Below are 19,080 nucleotides of genomic sequence, written 5' to 3' on the forward strand. Positions count from 1 at the left end.
GCTATTTCAAGAAAAAGTACTTTTTTGTGGTCACATTCATTGGATTTCCAACAGCATGCACACATGATCCCTTGAGCAGTCATATGACTACTACCACCCACTTAAAAGATGAAATAAAATGTACAATATCCCCCACACTCTGCCAATACAGCTTGAGAATCCTCAAATGACCAATAGCTTTCAGCTTATTACTGATGATTCACCATCACTGTTAAACTGAACCATGCTATACTTGCAGAGTTGGGGGGGGGGGGAGGGGAAGCACATAAAATGTTATGTAATTTCTTTACTTAGAAATTAGTTTGCTTAGTCGCCCAGTCATGTCCTATTCTTTGTGACCCCATGAGCTGTAGCCCTCCAGGCTCCTCTGTCCATGGAACTTTCCAGGCAAGAATACTGGAGTTGAGGACATTCCCTTCTCCAGGGGCTCTTCCTAACCCAGGGACTGAACCCAGGTCTCCTGCATTGCAGGGAGATTCTTTATCATCTGAGCCACCAGGGTAGCCCACTCATGATTCACCACCACTGTTAAATTGAACTCTGTTAAACTTGCAAATTTGGAGGGGGAAAAAAAAATACACATAAAATGTTATGTAATTTCTTTAAGGCCATAGGATCTAAAATAAAACAGGCTCGCTTGTGTATTACATATGTGACATTTATATAGACTGGTTCCAGCTTTCAGATTAATCAGGAAAAGATGTGGCTGCCAAAATGAATTTCTGCCCTATTGCTGAGCTCTGTCTTGTGTCTGGAGAAAGCAGCACATGCACACTCCAAAATCTCCTTCCCTCGTCTTCCCTATTTATGTCATATTTGGTATTTTAAGGAGTGCAACTCCTAGGTCTTTATCTGGGAGCAACGCCACACCATTCACTCCAACCTGAAGTTCCAAGCTACCAGCTTGTTAAATACACTCAAGGGTTAAGTGGGCACAAAATGGGAATGAGATGCAACCAAAGCCCCTGGTGAAAGAAGCCAGAAACAACGAAGATGACAAACTATGTCCTTTGTGATTCTGGCAATTGACCTTTAAGATTCACATTTTACCTGGATGGTATTTAGTATCCGTGATCATCAGGGAAAGGAAAAATATTTCAGTAACTAAATCACTAATGTAAGTACTTAAAATAATCAACAGGCTGAAAGGAAATCAGTGTTTTCCTGTATCAGCTGTGGTGAATCAGGAACCAGTAACTGACACTTCTAAACAAGCACCACACTGGCAGATCCACGCCTGCCTGCCACCCCCTTTGCAGCTACCTGTATTAAAAGTGTTCAAGACTCACTCCACCAATACGTAATTTGCTGTGTTTTTTTTTCTCCTACTTGTCCCCCACATTTTGCCGAACTTAGAAAATTAATACAGTGATAAGTTTCAGTTCCTCCCATAAAACTGCATTAACCTGGGCTCTGCCTACCAGCAATAAAATGGCCAAGAGATAGATGTGCAGGGCTCTGATCAACAAACAATAAAATTAAAAAACAACAATAACCTGTGGTTCCCTCTGTGCCCCTCCTCCCCACCCCAAACATCTTCACTGGCGGCTTAGTGACTGCCTAACGTGCGACCCTCTTGCCCACTTTTACCTTTATCCTTCCCAGGCTGGAAAACTTCTCCTTGTCTTCCATCACTGCTTTCAGAACCGGCTGGGACATCCTGTTCTTCTTCTTCGAGGTGCCAGGACTGTCAAAATCAACGCCACTGACCACCGCCCTGCGATAGGAGGTGGACCGCAAGCCTCTCCGCAGAGACCCCGGGCTGTCCAAGTCGCGCTCCGCCTCGCCCTCGTCCTCTGCTGGGCCCAGGGGGGCCCCAAGGCCCTCCACCATGCTGCGTACCTTGAGCAGTCTCTTGTGAGGTTCCACGTTCAGACTGTTGGACTTACTAATTTTAATTTCCGAGGCCAAGCTCTTCGGAATGATCTGCTGTTTTCCCACTTTGAGGGCGGCGGGGCTGTTTGTGCTCAAAACCACCGAAGGACTCTCCAGGAGTTCGTTCTCCGGTGAGGGCAGCCTTTGGAGGGGCAGTTTTTGTTCCAAAGACCTTTTGGGGGGCGAAGGAGAGAGCCTCGAGGGTCCTCGCTCAGGGTCCTTAGCAATGTTGCCGGACAGCGAACCGGCGCCTTGGGAGGAGGTATCAGGGGAAAGCCCATTTGCAGCCGGCGAAGGCAGGGGGCTGGTGGGGAATCCGGGCTTGTCCCCCTCGGGGCTGCACGGGGAGGACGCTGGAGGAGTCCGCGGGGGGTGCAGCGGCTGAGGCGCGGGCTTGGTCGCTGTGCCGTTCGCTGAGGACTTGGGGGAGCCGCCCGACGCCACTCTGGGGACTTGGGGTGACTTGGGCCGTCGGAGCCGAGGAGAGATAGCCCTGTACTCCGGGGAGACGGTCCTCCCATTGGTCACCGCCCTCCGATGGGCGCAGAGAAGCAGGGGGCTCCTCTGGACCGTCCTGCCGTCGGAGGCGCCGGGCACTTCGGCCAGACTCTGCGCCGCAGGGAGCGTCTCTCGGTCCTCCACCGGGAAATCCGTGATCAGCAACCCGCTGGGGCTCTGGTAGGACTGGGGCCTCGGCTTGCTCCGGCCCAGGAGCTGGGGCTGAGGGGTTGAACGCCTCCGCCACAAAGGGGTTAAGCTGTTGCTGGGAAAATCCACTTCGCTCTCGGTGTTCATAGCGGAGCCTCGGGGGTCAGCCCCCGGGGGGGGGGCGGGGGTGGCGGACAGCACCTAGTTAGTCTTGCCTAAAGAGGAAAGAAATCATGGAGCTTGGCCTCCGGACTACCAGGCACGCCTTGCAGACGCGCGCGCTCTGAGCCCGGGGATCACCCGGCTGCCGCGGGACACAACTGCGCTCAATTACCCACCCTTTCTGGGGCAAAAACTGCGCCCACCGCGGCGAGGGGTCCAGTACAGAAACCTGGGTCGTGCCCAGGCGAATTAATCCAATCACCTCCGCGCCCCTCTCGCGGCCCAAGACCACCCGCACAGAAACAGACCGCCACCAAATCGCCGGTGCAAACTGATGCAAAGGAAACGGGACGAGTTCAGCTTTCTTGGGAAACTCTTCGCGCGACGCTCCCCTCCGCCGCCATCCAGCGGCCAGCCCCCGTCGCAGGTCCCCTAGAGCTCCAGTAGCCCGTCTCCCAGGCGGATTTACCTTCAGGGCTTTGTAGAGCCCGGGGCCGACAAGCACCCCCGCCCAGTGGGTGGCCCGGGTCCCGGACCGAATCTTCGCAGCGGGAGCTCGGGAGAGCTCAGCCGCCGACCCAGCGTTGGCTCCGCCCCCAAGCTTGATCCCGCCCACGGCATTGGCCACGCCCCGGCCCGCCTCAGTCGCCGCCTTCTGGGAGCCGCTGCCTTCCCGCCCTGGTCTCGTTAAAACGCTCAAGCGCACCTGGGCCGTGCGCCGAGCCCCGGGTTCCGGGCCACGAGATGCGGGGAGGGGGCGGCGTGGGAGCTGCGGGCGCGCAAGGCTGTTGCTCGGAGCACAGCGTGGGAACAAACGTAGGAGGCCTGCCAGAAAGCAATTTGCGAAGGCCTGGGCCCCCGGGGGATCTCCCTGGTAGGAGCTCGGAGTGCCGAGCACCGTAAGGCGGGTGAAGGGCGTGAGCCGGAACGCGTAGCTCTGAACGCGGAAAGCCAGGCGCCTCTCAGTATTCGGGTGGTCTTAAATCCGACCCCCTACGCCCCTGCTTAAAATATCTTACGGACTGATAGGCTTGCTTGTGCCTGGAGTATTTCTGGAGAGATACTTAATAGCCAGTTCGGGGGAGCACAGCTGGGTGGCTAGGAAACCGGAGGGACGGAGTGTTTTCATACAATCACCTTTGGATCTTGTATGCTTTGAATTCCGAATGTTACCTATTAAAAGTAACCATAATTTAAACTGCCAAAAAAAAAAAAGCTATTGGTTTCTAAGCATACACGGGATAAAATTCAGAATCCTCTCCAAGGCCCTATAGGACTTGGCAGCTGGGTAGGAGCGCACGAACAGGAAGCGCTAGCCTCTGTAGCCGAGTCTTCCCCCACCCGCTACACTCGTTCCTCCGCTAATTTTAGGCCACACCCACCAAGTCTGACAGCCTCAAACCTTCCCTTTTGTTTCTCCTTGACCTTCTGACCTGTCCGTCAGAGAGGCCCTCCCTCCTGGATCTGATTATCGCTACGCTTATTTACTTTCCCGGCCACCTTTTCTCATCTATCGACACTCACCGCAAATGCATTTAATCATATATTTAGTTTTATGTTTATTATCTGCTTTGTCGTCTTTTGACTGAAAGCTGCAAGAGGGCAGGGGCCATATTTCTTTATTGCCCCCTCTGTATTCCAGGCACATAGAGTGGCACTTAATGAATATTTGTCGAATGAATGAATGTACGAATGAATGAGAGGGTGACCTGAATGAAGACAGTGACCAACCACCGCAGAGTGCTCCGTTGCCAAGTAGTAGAAAGTTAGCTGTGTCCTGGACAAGCTCCAGCAATGTGAGAAGAATAAGGCAAACTTGAGAAGACAGATGATTTTTAGACCATAAGATCTGTGTGATTAATTCGATTACCAAGACATATGGGCAGTTCTCCAAACTCTCCTTTTTGGCATTCACAAATTCAACAAGCGTATACTGCACATCCACAGAGTCCTCCTGTCTGCCCTGGATAGGTTGAATTTTATTACCAAAAATAGTAAGAGGCAATTTCTGGGTGGTGATGAGATGAATGTTTTTCATGCTTATTTATACTTTGCTATACTTTCCAAATACTGTACATTAAATATATGTTACTTTGATTTGAGATGTTTTCATAAGTAGAAGAAATGGCATCAAAATATTTATAAGAAATTTTTCTAAAAAAGAAATTTACCAAATATTTTGGTTAGAAGATATGGCTGATTATATACTCATACCTACCCACTTTTTAATATAGGCTATTTTTCATACTAATATGTATTACTTGTATATTGGGAAAATATAATAAAGTTAATTTCTAAAGTGCTTAGTTAATGACAGATGAAGTGTTACCTAATTCGGGATGCAATCTGTGACTTACATTAAGAAGTTTTAAATGGTGATGTGAGAAAATAGCTTCTCTTCAAATTATGCTGGTTCTGCAAACAAACATAACTGATGATTATGAAGAAATTGCAGGATATTCCTACCTAATTCCTAAGCAACAACATAATACCCACCAAAACAACAACAAGGACAAAACATGAAGCTCTTGTTCCTTCACTAAGCTTTGAAATCCACAGATCTATGGCCCATTTTACAGTCCATTCAATTTATCATAATTATTCAAATCTAGTGTTCTTGCCTGGAGAATCCCAGGGACAGGGGAGCCTGGTGGGCTGCCGTCTATGGGGTCGCACAGAGTCAGACACGACTGAAGCGACTTAGCAGCAGCAGCAGCAGCAGGATACTTTTGATAGCATGTGCTATCAAAAAAAAAAAAGAGCTGTGAATTAAATTACGACACTGTGTTGTTACATAGGATCTTTTTAATACTTATGATGGTTTTAAATTTAGATATAGTTTTCTCAGTAATGCACATATTTAGAAAAGGAAAATATAAGCAAAATAAATTGATAAAATATTTCTACTAATTCTGTACACGAGTCTAATTTTCCCAAATCCCTCTTCACACAGAGCATCAACATGTGCTTGTCCACACAGTATCATTGATATACATGTAGTATTTCCTAAAAGGATGGCCTAACCGTGTCTCTGGGATTTGCTTCCTAGCCAGACATTCATTCTTCAAGTTTGATGCTGGCACACTCCTATTAGATTAAAAGCATAGTTTTCTTGTTCAACTGAATTATATGTCATTACAACCTATGTAGGCCTTCCCTGGTAGCTTAGCTGGTACAGAATCCACCTGCAATACAGGTGGTTCTATTCCTGGTTCAATTCCTGGGTTGGGAAGATCCCACTCCAGTATTCATGGGCTTCCCTGGTGGCTCAGATGGTAAAGAATCTGCCTGCAATGCAGGAGACCTGGGTTCGATCCCTGAGTTGGAAAGATCCCCTGGAGGAGGACATGGCAACCCATTCCAATATTCTCGCCTGGAGAATCGCCGTGGACAGAGGAGCCTGGCGGGCTACAGTCCATGGGGTTGCAGAGTCGGACACGACCGAGTGACTAAGTACAGCACAACACAGTACAACCTACATATCCTCTCTATTAATGGCCAGAAAGAAGTTTCTGACAAATTGAAGTTCCAGGCCCTCGCTGCAATCCTGTGTGATCCATGAGTTGGTTATATTACCCTCTTGTTGCTTTGAAATTTCTTTCATCTAATCTGACACATCTGGCAATTTCTCCTGCCTTCAACTGCAGTTCTTAGCATATGGTTTTGACACATGTAGTATTAAATTGCATAGAATTCAGTGAAATGATGACAATTCAAATAGTTATAACTATGTTCACAAGTGCAAAGGCAATGCCAGCTATATCAGGACTGCCCTCTGGCCAATGGCTATTTCTTAACATTAGTAAAATGAGGTCACTGGTGATGCAGTTGGTAAAAAAAATCCACCTGCAGTGCAAGAGGCCTGGGTTCGATCCCTGGGTTGGAAGATCCCCTGGAGAAGGAAATGGCAACCCACTCCAGTATTCTTGCCTGGGAAATCTCATGGACAGAAGAGCCTGGCGGGCTACAGTTCATAGGATCATAAGAGTCAGACATGACCTAGCGACTAAACCACCACCAGCACCACACATCCCAGTTTCAGAGATGTTAAAATATGAGACCAAAGTGCTTCTTAGAATTGGAGAAATACAGGTCCATCTAGTCAAGGCTATTGGTTTCCAGTGGTCATGTATGGATGTGAGAGTTGGACTATAAAGAAAGCTGAGCGCCAAAGAATTGATGCTTTTGAACTGTGGTGTTGGAGAAGACTCTTGAGAGTCCCTTGGACTGCAAGGAGATCCAACCAGTCCATCCTAAAGGAGATCAGGCCTGGGTGTTCATTGGAAGGACTGATGTTGAAGCTGAAACTCCAATACTTTGGCCACCTGATGTGAAGAGCTGACTCATTGGAAAAGACCCTGATGCTGGAAAAGATTGAGAACAGGAGGAGAAGGGGCTGACAAGAGTATGAGATGGTTGGATGGCATCACTGACTCAATGGACTGGGTTTGGGTGGACTGCGGGAGTTGGTGATGGATAGGGAGGCCTGGCGTGCTGTGGTTCATGGGGTCGCAAAGAGTCGGACACGACTGAGGGACTGAACTGAACTGAGGCTGAGTAAGGTGTATGATGAAGCTCCCTGTTCCCCAAAAGCCTCTGTGAAGAAGTCTGGGTGGAAGCGGACCTGAAGAATATGTAAAATATCGCGAGACAGAAGGGAGGAAAAAGATATCCTAGAGCCATGTCCCAGAATGAATAGAAACACAAGGGCATGGCTTGAGAACTAATATTTACTAAGTGCCAACTATATTTCAGGACCTAATCTCAAATTAATCCTCTCTCCCCTTAAATAGGAAGAAGCTGAGGGTCTAAAAGCTCTTCTTGTACTGTTGGTAAGCGGTTGAGTCAGAATCCTATTAATAACTGGGATCTGTCAGACTCCAGAGCCCTGGAGCTCCACATACCAGAAACTAAAGTCACAAGATCAGGGCATTTGCATTAAGAAGTTGTGGGAGATTGATTTGGCTTAATAGAGAATAGAATGTGATGTGTGACATAAACTGAGGGGTCTGGATTTTACTTGGATAACATCTGACACTCTGGAAGTATTTATTTAAACTTTGCTATCTTTTAAAACAATATAACTGATAACATCAATCTGAGATAAATAAATAAAAATAAACAGATTTGTTTGTGTGTTAAAAAAAAAAATCCACCTAAACCCATAAAATCTGAGGGAAATCTTCTCTTGGAAAGAAACCATGGAAACATATTTAAATATATGCATAACAGACAAATGTTAGTATCTAATCACTCACAAATCTTTAAGGAAAAAACTAACAGTGGAAAAATGAGCAGAGTGAGAATAATTTTAGAGTAGACACGAGTGCTTTCTAGACATAAAAATACACTCAGCCCCAATTGGTAACAACAAAATTGAAACAGTAATGAGATCATAGTTTTTCATTCATTAGATCAACAAAGACTTAAAAAAAAAACACACACATGGTAAAAGTGCAGGGAAAAGAGGGTTCTGACTCCTTCATGGTAAGAATGTAAACAACTTTTCTGAAAAGCAATTAGATGATACTTAATCAAAACCTTGAAAACAGGCATATCTTCAACCAAGTAATTCCATGCCCAGGAAATAACCCTGAGGAAATCATCTTTGATGTGTAAAAATATATATGTTCAAAGATGTCCATTAAAGCATTTCTTACAGTAGCAAAAATATCAGAATCTGACTCTTTACCAAGAGATTTGTTAATAAATCATGATGTAAAATGAAACAACCAAAAATAATAGTGTAGACAGAAATTACTCATACAAAAATTCAAAATACTGTATGGTAAGTAGGAGAGAAAAGTTATTTTTGAACGTATTATGCAGAATATCCTACACTGAGTTTTTTTTTTTTAATGCAAACAGCTGTGTATAACTACTTAATGATAGAGAATCTGCATGCAATGTGGGAGACCCAGGTTCGATCCCCAAGTTGGGAAGATTCCCTGGCGAAGGGAGTGGCAACACACTTCAGTATTCTTGCCTGGAAAATCCCACAGAGAAGCCTGCTGAACTACAGTCCTTGGGCTGCAAAGAGTTGGACACGAATGAGTGAATTAACACAATTACTTAATATCTAGATTTGTAATATTCAAAATGTTAGCATGTCCACCTCTGGAACAAAATTAAAGGTGGTATTTCAATTGTGCTTGGCTGTAAAGCAGACCACCTTACCACTTAGTGGCTTAAAATAGCAAATTGTATTATTGCTCCTCACCATTCTGCAGACTGGTATGGTGGGTTCTTCTGAGTGTCTCCCCAGGCTCTCCCACATGGCCACAGCCAGCTGTGGGGTAGGCTGGATCAGATGGACAGATGGACAAGAACAGATGGCTGAGGGTTGGTTGGTGCTGGCCATTAACTGAGGTTCCTCAGTTTTCCTGTTCTCAGATCTTAAACACCCTGGACAAGCTTAGTAACCCTGGTACAATGAAGTGATGAGTCAAAATGACAAAGAAAAAATTGGAAAGGATATTTGAAAAAGAGAACTTGAGAACTGATTAATTCTCACTGGGAAAAGAGTTCTTAAAAAGATACTTTCTTACAGCACTTATAATAATGATTAATATATTACCTTCTGCTTTTTAAAACATTTTTTGAGCACTTGCAATACACCAGACCCTCTTTGAAGTGCTTCAACTATATCACTGATACATGACTTAACCTTCACAACGACCTTATGAGGTAGGAACTACCACTGTCTCCAGTTTACAGAGGAGGAAACTAAAATGCAGAGAGTTTAAGTACCCATGCAGTCTGGCTCCATGGGTATCAGTGAATATTATATAAGAATTATATAATATAATTCTTAGATTATAGATTATATAATTATAGATTATATAATCTATAATTCTTATAGATTATATAATTATAGATTATATAATCTATAATTCTTATAGATTATAAGAATATCAGTGAATAATATAACGATTACATCATTATATTATTTGTGATTCCATTATTCACTGATATTCTTTTCCCACAAGTAAAACATAAGCACCCCACTGTCAGCTCTTCCTCTGTCTCCTATAGTTCTTCGGTAAAATGAACAGATGAATCGATCAATGACAATGTTAGTCCAGAGGAGGGGAGGCATACCAAGCAGGGTCATCCAATCAGGAAATAAACGCAAAGGCCTTGGAAAGGAAGACTGTTGTAAAGGAAAGGCAGTCCTGTTCATCAGCTAGTATTTTCTTTTGGTTCCTGATGGGTATCAGGCTCTGGACTTGTAGATACAGTGGTAAAGAAAGTCAGCATGATCCTGCTAACTGTTCCTGCCACAGTCTTGCTAACAACCTTTCGGGAAACACCAACCCCAGATGGCATCTCACCCATGTTGGCATTTCACCTAGTGCTCTTTCAACTAGCCCCTCTCGTCTTGGGGGGCAGGGAACCCGACATACAGGGCTTCTGGAGAAAGCAGGCAGCCTGAAGACAGTGCAGGCACTTCACTGCAATTGTGGGAATTCCAACAGTGAAAGGAAAGGCAAAAACAGAGCAGTCGCTGGAGGGAAAGGGAGAAATAAGCAGTTTTATTTCAAGACGGGGACACTTGGCTGGACGTCAGGCAGCTGTCTTGTAGTGTGTGTCTGCTGCTTTCTAACTGTGGGAATGAGGACAAGTCACTGAACCTCTATAAGACTGCAGTTTCTTCAACTACAAATATGAAATTGTTCCTCTTCTCAGCACAGTTTGAGAACACTGATTGATTAGAATAATTTGGATGTGGGCTGGGGAAAATGGGATGCAGGGGGGTGGGGAGGGGAACGGAGGCCATCTGAACCGTACAAAACAAATTCCTAACCACCTTTCCTCTATCTTGAACAGAGGGGCTTCCCTGATGGCTCCGATGGTAAAAAATCAGCCTGCCAAAGCAGGAGACTTGGATTTGATCTCTGGGTCAGGAAGATCCCCTGGAGAAGGAAATGGCAACCCACTCTAGTATTTTTGCCTGGGAAGTCCCATGGACAGAGGAGCCTAGTGGGCTACAGTCCATGGGGTCACATGAGTTGGACATGACTTAGCGCCTAAACAACAACAATCTTGAACAGAACATAATCAGAATGAAATTCTGTTGTTTCCAACTCTAGCATAAAGGAAAAGGATCATAGTGAGGAAAGGATGCTGAAAATGACTCAGAGGACTCTTGTTGATAGGACCCAAGAAAATGATAAGAGGAGAGAAAGGGCTTCTTTCTGCCAGTCTTAGCCAGCAGCATCTAATCTATTAATTCACAACTGTGACTCTGAGAATGAGTCACATCTGATCAACCCCCCAGTGACACTGGGTTTTGAGGGGAAGCTCTCCATTTAACTAGAGTGATTCAGATCCTAGGTAAACTACAAAGTCAAGGTAGACAGAGACTCTCTAAACTTGTTAGGCCCCAGAGAACAACTGTTCACTGTTGTCCTTTGAATTGTAGGGATAAGATAAACAACTGAGCAGCCACTTTCTTCAATAGGTTCTAGTCTGAGGTCACCACGTGGCTTGAACAGACCTTTCACCTCTTTAAGCAATAGTTTCCTTGCAGGTTTGGTCTTTTTTTTTTTTTCCTTTTAAAATTTTAATACATTCATGTGGTAAAAATTGGGATTGTACAAAAGTAAAATATATCTCCTGCTCTTGCCTCTAGTTTCCTACCCCGCCCTCTAGAGGCATTCACCTTTAACTGTTTGTGTATTTGATAATTTTCAGATTTATGGTGGGACATAAACAAGCATATATATCCCTACATACCCTGGACACCCCCACATGCACTAGTATCCTATAACGATGTTCTGTAACTTATTTACCTGGGATACTATTCTCCACCAGTAATTACAGAGACACTATCTGTTTTTAACATCTGCATAGCATTAGGAAGAATCAGATGCACTATCAATTTCATATGGTTCCACCTAATCTTACATCACTTATTGGCAAATTTCCTGTTGATAAACATTTAACTTGCTTCTTCACAAAATCTGAGCACCAAGAAGGAAAAAAAACGCTGCCTTTAGTTCTAAATTTCCATAAGGCTTTTTTGTTCCCATTCTTCAATGCCTGGGTCAGGTAAGGTAGAAAAGAGAACACTTTATTGAACAAAGATACAAGGATGATTTAATTCTGTGACGAGTAATTAGGAGTCTGCTCTTAATACAATTTTAATGGTGATATATGGCAAACATCCTCTAAGTGTGTTTCTTTTGGGGGAAACTAGATTAGGGGTGCTATCATCACTATTACTGATTTCCCTCACTGATAATTTCCCAGTCTCTCTCTCTTTAGTCTCCCAGTTTACCCAACTCTTTGCGGTTCCTCTGTCCATGGAATTCTCCAGGCAAGAAGACTGGAGTGGGTAGCCATTCTCTTCTCCAGGGGACCTTCCCAAGCCAGGGATCAAACCGGAGTCTCCTGCATTGGCAGGCAGATTCTTTACCATCTGAGCCAGCAGGGAAGCCCTATGCCCCTTCTATACTGTTCTTCTCTGGATCCTGTTCTTTCTTTGAATTATCAAAGTGGTGTGAAGAATCACAACTCATGAAGTTTGCTAAGTAATTTGAACAAAGAGTTATCTGAATAGGCCATAATGTTCCTTTTGTGTGAAGTATTTGATGTTTGCAAAAAGAACTCGAGATTAAAAAAAATTCTTCTGTGTGCCCTCATTTTCCAGGTAAAACTGTATCAGGAATCATGTGGGGATACTTAAAGCTAGCCAACACATTTCAAGTTTTCTTCTGCCCAGATTTGTTTGGAAGAAATCCAGTCTTACCTATCTCAAAAATTCAGCAGGGAAAAATAGCTGAAATAAATTAAAACCGTGATTACTAAATTCTGTGTTTACCTAGACAGTCTGGCATTTGGCTTAAAAGACAAAGCTTTTTATAAAGTGTTATTTAAACTTGGTTTTGCTACAGATTTTAAATTGGAAGAAAAATGGTAAGAGGGGAAAGCTCTATAAACCATACACGTTTGGGCTCATTACCAAGTACTTTCACCAAGCAGTACCAATAGAATTTGAAAAATGCTTTCCTGAGTTGAGATCTGCCACCTAGCAACCGCTGTGAACTGCTTCCTGCGCTGGCCCAAGACAATTCAAAGTGCCCAGCTTTAAAATCGATGAAGTGTTTCTTTAAAATTGATGGGGTGTTTTGCTGTGCGTGGGCCACAGTCATTGAATGGAGGATTAAAACTTTGTTTTTAGGGCAAAGATATGCAGATTAGAAGGACTGTTTAACTTAACTGCTCAGCTGAGTTTTGGAACAGAGTTGGCAGATTAAAGATTAAAGATGGCAGTAGACAGATTATAGTAAAGATTATTTGTAGTTTATCTGAAATTCAAATTTGACTGTGCATTCTGTATTTTTGTTTGTTCAATCTGGCCACCCAGTTCTGAAGAAACTTTTGTAGTACAGAGCGGGGGAATATTTGTAGAATATACATCACTTCTGGGCTTCCTCTGTGGCTCTACAGTAAAGAATCTGCCTGCAATGCAGGAGCCGCAGGAGACACAGGTTCGATCCATGGATCGGAAGATCCCCTGGAGGAGGGCATGGCAACCCTCTCCAGTATTCTTGCCTGGAAAATCCCATGGACAGAGGAGCCTGACGGGCTACAGTCCATGGGGTCGCAGAGTCGGACACGACTGAAGCGACTTGGCACGCACGCACGCAGATACGCATACATCATACATATTAACTTGATCCCCCAAGGCTACTGATGTCATGGATCTAAAATGCCTTTCCAAGAGTGGATAGGAGGGAGTATGAAGCATAGGAGGCCACAAGTCGGGTGGGAGCTAACAAGGGGACGAGAAATCAACCCAGTGTTGCAGCTGAGAAAGCTAAACTGGGAGGAAGACAGGCGAAGGAAGGGGTTAGCCGTGTGGGAGCAGGGATGCCCCAGAGCGGAAGGGTGTCGGGGAGGAGAGCTGGCTGCCTAGATTTCCGGGAGCAAGAGGAAGTGGGCGATGTCAGCATCCGTTTCATTTTTAAGCGTTAGAAGGAGGAGAAAGCCCGCCATGTAAATATGCCTTCTGAAGCTTGGACTAAGATGCGAGAGGGGCAACCTGGGATCCCAAGAGGCCATGGCCACCTCCAGGCAGCACCCACACAATCCTCAGGCCACTTGCACCAGGATGCAGAGCCAGCCCGGGGTGGAGAGGCTCTGTCAAGGCCCTGCCCTTCCCGCTTCACCTGGCCCAACTCTGAGCCTGTGAGAGGCCGCTGCTTTGTCTTCAATCCAGATCACAGCCCCTCATCACCCCCTGAGAAATCTGCAGCTCATTAACTCAGCAGCACAAAATACTTTAGACAGAATTCAAATATAATTCCTATGTGTTTGCACATGATTGAACATCTCCTAAAGGACACATAAGAAACTGCTAAATGGGGTGTGGAGAAAAAGATTTCCTTCTACACTGTTGGTGGGAATGTAATTGGTGCAGCCACTGTGGAGAACAAGATAGAGTTTCCTTAAAAAAAAAAAAATAAAACATAGAGTTGCCATATGATCCAGCAATCCCACTTCTGGGTATATATCTGGAGAAAACTCTAATTTGCAAAGATTCCTGCACCCCAATGTTCATTGCAGCACTAATTACAATATAATTACAATAGATAACACATGGAAGCAATCTGAATATTCATCAATGGAGGAATGGATAAAGAAGATATGGTATATATACAGTACAATTGGGATTCCCTGGCAGCTCAGAGGGTAAAGCATCTGCCTGCAGTACCGTTGTTGTTTAATTGCCAAGTTGTGTTTGACCCTTTTCTGACCCCATGGACTATAGCGCTCCAGGCTCTTCTGTCCATGTAATTTCCCAGGGACCAATATTGGAATGGGTTGCCGTTTCCTTCTCCAGTAGATCTTCCCGACCCAGGGATTAATTCCGTGTCTCCTGCATTGCAGGCGGATTCCTTACTGCTGAGCCACCAGGGAAGCCCCACTGGACTATTTCTCAGCCATAAAAGAACGAAATAATGCCATTTGCAGCAACGTGGATGAACCTAGAGATGATCATACAAAGAGAAGTCTAACAGACAAAGACAAATATATGATATCACTTACATGTGGAGGCTGAAAAAGTGAGACGAATGAACTTATTAACAAAACAGGAACAGACTCACAGACATAGAAAACAAACTTCTGGCTACCAAAGTGAAAAGCGGGTGGGATAAGTCAGAAGTTTGGGATTAACACATGTACACTACTATACATAAAAAAGATAAATGACAAGATCCTACTGTATGGCACAGGGGAAAATATTCAATATCTTGTAATAAACTATAATGGAAAAAAATCTGACAAAGAACATATGTGTATACATGTATGTGCTAGTGTGATAAGTCGCTTCAATCATGTTGGACTCTGTGCAACCCTAAGTATTGCAGCATACCAGGGTCCTCTGTCCAGGGGATTCTCCAGGCAGGAATATTGGAGCGGGTTTTGCCATGCCCTCCTCCGGGGGATCCTCCTGATACATGTGTAAATATTTACATACGTGTGTGTGTGTGTGTGTGTGTGTGTGTGTATAAACTGAATCATTTCTCTGTACACCAGAAATGAACACCACATTGTAAATCAACTATACTTCAATTTAAGAATTATTTTTTTAAAAAAGAAACTGCTAACTGGGGCTACTGGGGTGGAGAGGACTGGAGTAAGGCAGTGGTGGAGGGGAGTGGGTTCTGAAATGGAGGTATATTTGCTCACATACCTTACATACCCACTGATTTATTTTCCTATGTGTGTTTATTACTGACTCATAATAAAAATTCAAATTTAATGACTATAATAAATTCAGTCCAGAATCTGATTCATGTTTCAACTTGCATCTTTGATTTTAGATGACTCATGGCAATAAGGTATTTAAAAATAAATGTCTTTATACACAGTGTCTGTTAAAGAGGACTGGGAGCTGACATTTCAGCACACTTTCCGGAAAACTTGCTGTTGAAATCAATGACAAAAATCAACCCTTGGCAGAAATTCTTGCTTGTTGTTTTACATGTTCACTCTGAATTATGTGCCATGTTGCTTTATATATAGGTACGTAAAAGCTCAGAATGAAAATTTGATGGAAATTAAATCTGAGGCTCTTTTTTTTTTTTAAATAAAAGCAATATTGAGTCCCACCTTGTAAGTTCTGCTAGGCCAGGTGTCAGCCTCCTTTGTTCAGTAATGGAGCCCTAGGACCTAGCGCAGCTTATTGGCACATGTTACATTTTCAATAAATAATTGTTGAAAGAAGCAATACATGATTAATATAAAAATTCAAATATTACATAAAAAGCTTATACAGAATGTGCAATACCCTCTAATCTCTTTCCTCTTTATAATTTGCTATTCTAGTCTTGTAAAATAAAAGAACAAATCATTTACTTCTTAAAGAGTGAAAGTTTCATCCTAAGTATGTTTTTAAAAGATAGTTAATTGAATGATGCCACAAAGAATGGAAAGACAAGCAACACAATGCAAGAAAATGTAACAGATAAAACTGGCAAAGGACCAGCACCGAAAATATGTAAGAACTCCAATCAATCAGAGAAACTGGCAAAATTCTTGAATACACATTTCACATTAAGAGTAGCCCCTAACTGCCAAAATCAAAAGAAAAGCACTCTTTCATTTAGTCAGGAGAGAAATGAAAATTAAAACTACATAGTTGGATTTCCCTGGTGGTCCAGTGGTAAAGAATCCGCCTGCCAATGCAGGGGACACAGGTTCAATCCCTGGCCTGGGAAGATCCCACATGCCAAGGAGCAATTAAGCCTGTGTGCCACAACTACTGAGCCAGTGCTCTGGAGCCCATGCTCCACAACAAGAGAAAGCCACTGAAATAAGAAGCCCTCCCATCGCGATGAAGAGTAGCTGCTGATCACCACAACTAGAGAAAGCCCCCACACAACCAATAATAAATAAACAAAAAGCAAATCAATCTAAATTTTAAAAAACCTACACAGTCAATAGATGGACACAAATGCTGAAGTCTCACAATAGTAAATGTAGGTGAGGATCCTGAGCAGCAGGAATGCTCATATATAGTCTTGAGTGAGGAAACTGGTTAATCCAGTGCAGAAAACTACATGACATTATCTTCCAAAGCTGAATATGCAGCAATTCCATCCCTAGTGTGCAAGAGAAATTCATTAACATAGCAAAGTTGAAATAGGCCAAAATTGAAAAACACCCAATTATCTACCAACAGAAGAATGGATCTAAACATGTGGTATCATCTCACTGTGAAATTCTATATGGCAATGACAAGGAACAAATCCCAAAGAAAGGCAATGCCAAAAAAATGTTCAAACTACTGCACAATTGCACTCATCTCACATGCTAGCAAAGTAATGCTCAAAATTCTCCAAGCCAGGCTTCAATAGCATGTGAACCATGAACTTCCAGATGTTCAAGTTGGATTTAGAAAAGGCAGAGGAACCAGAGATCAAATTGCCAACAACCATTGGATCATCAAAAAAGCAAGAGAGTTCCAAAAATCATCTATTTCTGCTTTATTGACTATGCCAAAGCCTTTGACTGTGTGGATGACAACAAACTGTGGAAAATTCTTCAAGAGATGGGAATACCAGACCACCTTATCTGCCTCCTGAGAAATCTGTATGCAGGTCAAGAAGCAACAGTTAGAACCAGGCATGGCACAACAGACTGGTTCCAAATAGGGAAAGGAGTATGTCAAGGCTGTATATTGTCACCCAGCTTATTTAACTTCTGTGCAGAGTATATTATGTGAAATGCCAGGCTGGATGAAGCTCAAGCTGGAATCAAGATTGCTAGGAGAAATATCAATAACCTCAGATATGCAGATGACACCAACCTTATGGCAGAAAGCAAAGAACTAAAGACCTCTTGATGAAAGTGAAAGAAGAGAGTGAAAAAGTTGGCTTAAAGCTCAACATTCAGAAAACTAAGGTGGCATCTGGTCCCATCACTTCATGGCAAAAAGATGGGGAAACAGCGGAAACAGTAGCTGACTTTATTTTTCTGGGCTCCAAAATCACTGCAGATGGTGATTGCAGCCATGAAATTAAAAGACGCTTACTCCTTGGGAGGAAAGTTATGACCAACCTAGACAGCATATTAAAAAGCAGAGACATTTCTTTGCCAACAAAGGTCCATCTAGTTAAAGCTATGGTTTTTCCAGTAGACATGTATGGATGTGAGAGTTGGACCATAGAGAAAGCTGAGTGCCGAAGAACTGATGTCTTTGAACTGTGGTGTTGGAGAAGGCTCTTGAGAGTCCCTTGGGCTGCAAGGAGATCCAACCAGTCCATCCTAAAGTAAATCAGTCCTGATAATTCATTGGAATTCATTTTCAGCTGAAGCTGAAAATCCAATACTTTGGCCACCTGATGCAAAGAACTAACTGACTCATTGGAAAAGACCCTGATGCTAGGAAAGATTGAAGGAGGGAGAAGGGGACGACAGAGGATGATATGGTTGGATGGCATCACTGACTCAGTGGACATGAGTTTGAGCACACTCCGGGAGTTGGTGATATACAGGGAAGCCTGGTGTGTTGCAGTCCATGGGGTCGTAAACAGTCGGCCACGACTGAATGACTGCGCTGAACTGAACTGAACTGAATATTACCTATTTCATATACAGACATTATTTGTTCAAAGAAATGTGCTCATTACTTTACTCATCCAAATAAAATATTTCAGTATTTTCTTTTATGTCATAATTAAAAAGGTCTATCCCATTCTTTGATTGTTTTAAAAATTATCCCGGTTTCTTCTGGGCAGTCATGGCCAGAGGATATTTTGGCACTAGCCATAGGGACTTCAACAAATACGATCTTTCCCTTCTTTCCACTTAAGGTCTATAAATCACTGAATCAGTTGCTTTATTCATAACTCCTCTTAATTTTACTATCTCATTGGATGTCACTGTCTGAACTTTACTATGAAACCTAGAGAAGTCTTCAAATGAGTAGAATTCTCCTTCTTCCCCTATCCTCTGAGACAGTTTAAATAGCACAAGACCTGTCTGTGTTTTAGAAGCTGGAAAAGTTAATAATGAAACAGCTTGAACCTGACTTTTGGGCAGGCAGTTTTTTATATTCCTTGCAGAATTACTCAGCTACTTAGATTTTACAGCTTTTCTTGAGTCAGTCTTTGTTTCTGTATTTTCCTAAATTCATTTTTTTTTCTTAACTTCTTAAGTGCCTCTGTTTTATTTTATGTACCATTATTAATATTCTGCATTTTTGCATTATTTTTTAACACTACCATACAAATTTGTCTGTTTATATATGGCACTGTTTTCCAAATGCTTCTCAAGTTTATTTAATCAATCCTACTGACCTAATCTTTTCTAATTTGTTAATTTCTGTTTTTATCTTTAATCATGTCTTTATTTTTCTTTTTTCTTTGTTTTGTTCTT

General features: G+C 43.2%; 1 protein-coding gene across 1 annotated transcript in view; it reads right to left on the bottom strand.

Annotated features, from left to right (window-relative positions):
• Nucleotides 1-3,277, bottom strand: part of ARHGEF26 (Rho guanine nucleotide exchange factor 26) — a 134,041-nt gene extending 130,764 nt beyond the window's left edge. Inside the window, exons 1-2 of the mRNA XM_043473950.1 lie at nucleotides 3,155-3,277; nucleotides 1,591-2,738 (exon numbers count right to left, since the gene is read on the bottom strand). Of these exons, the coding sequence (XP_043329885.1) occupies nucleotides 1,591-2,670 (1,080 nt within the window). The 5' untranslated portion in view covers nucleotides 2,671-2,738; nucleotides 3,155-3,277. The remainder of the gene's footprint in view (nucleotides 1-1,590; nucleotides 2,739-3,154) is intronic.
• Between the last annotated feature and the right edge of the window lie 15,803 nt (nucleotides 3,278-19,080).

This window comes from Cervus canadensis, chromosome 7, assembly GCF_019320065.1.
Source record: "Cervus canadensis isolate Bull #8, Minnesota chromosome 7, ASM1932006v1, whole genome shotgun sequence".
NCBI lineage: Eukaryota > Metazoa > Chordata > Mammalia > Artiodactyla > Cervidae > Cervus > Cervus canadensis.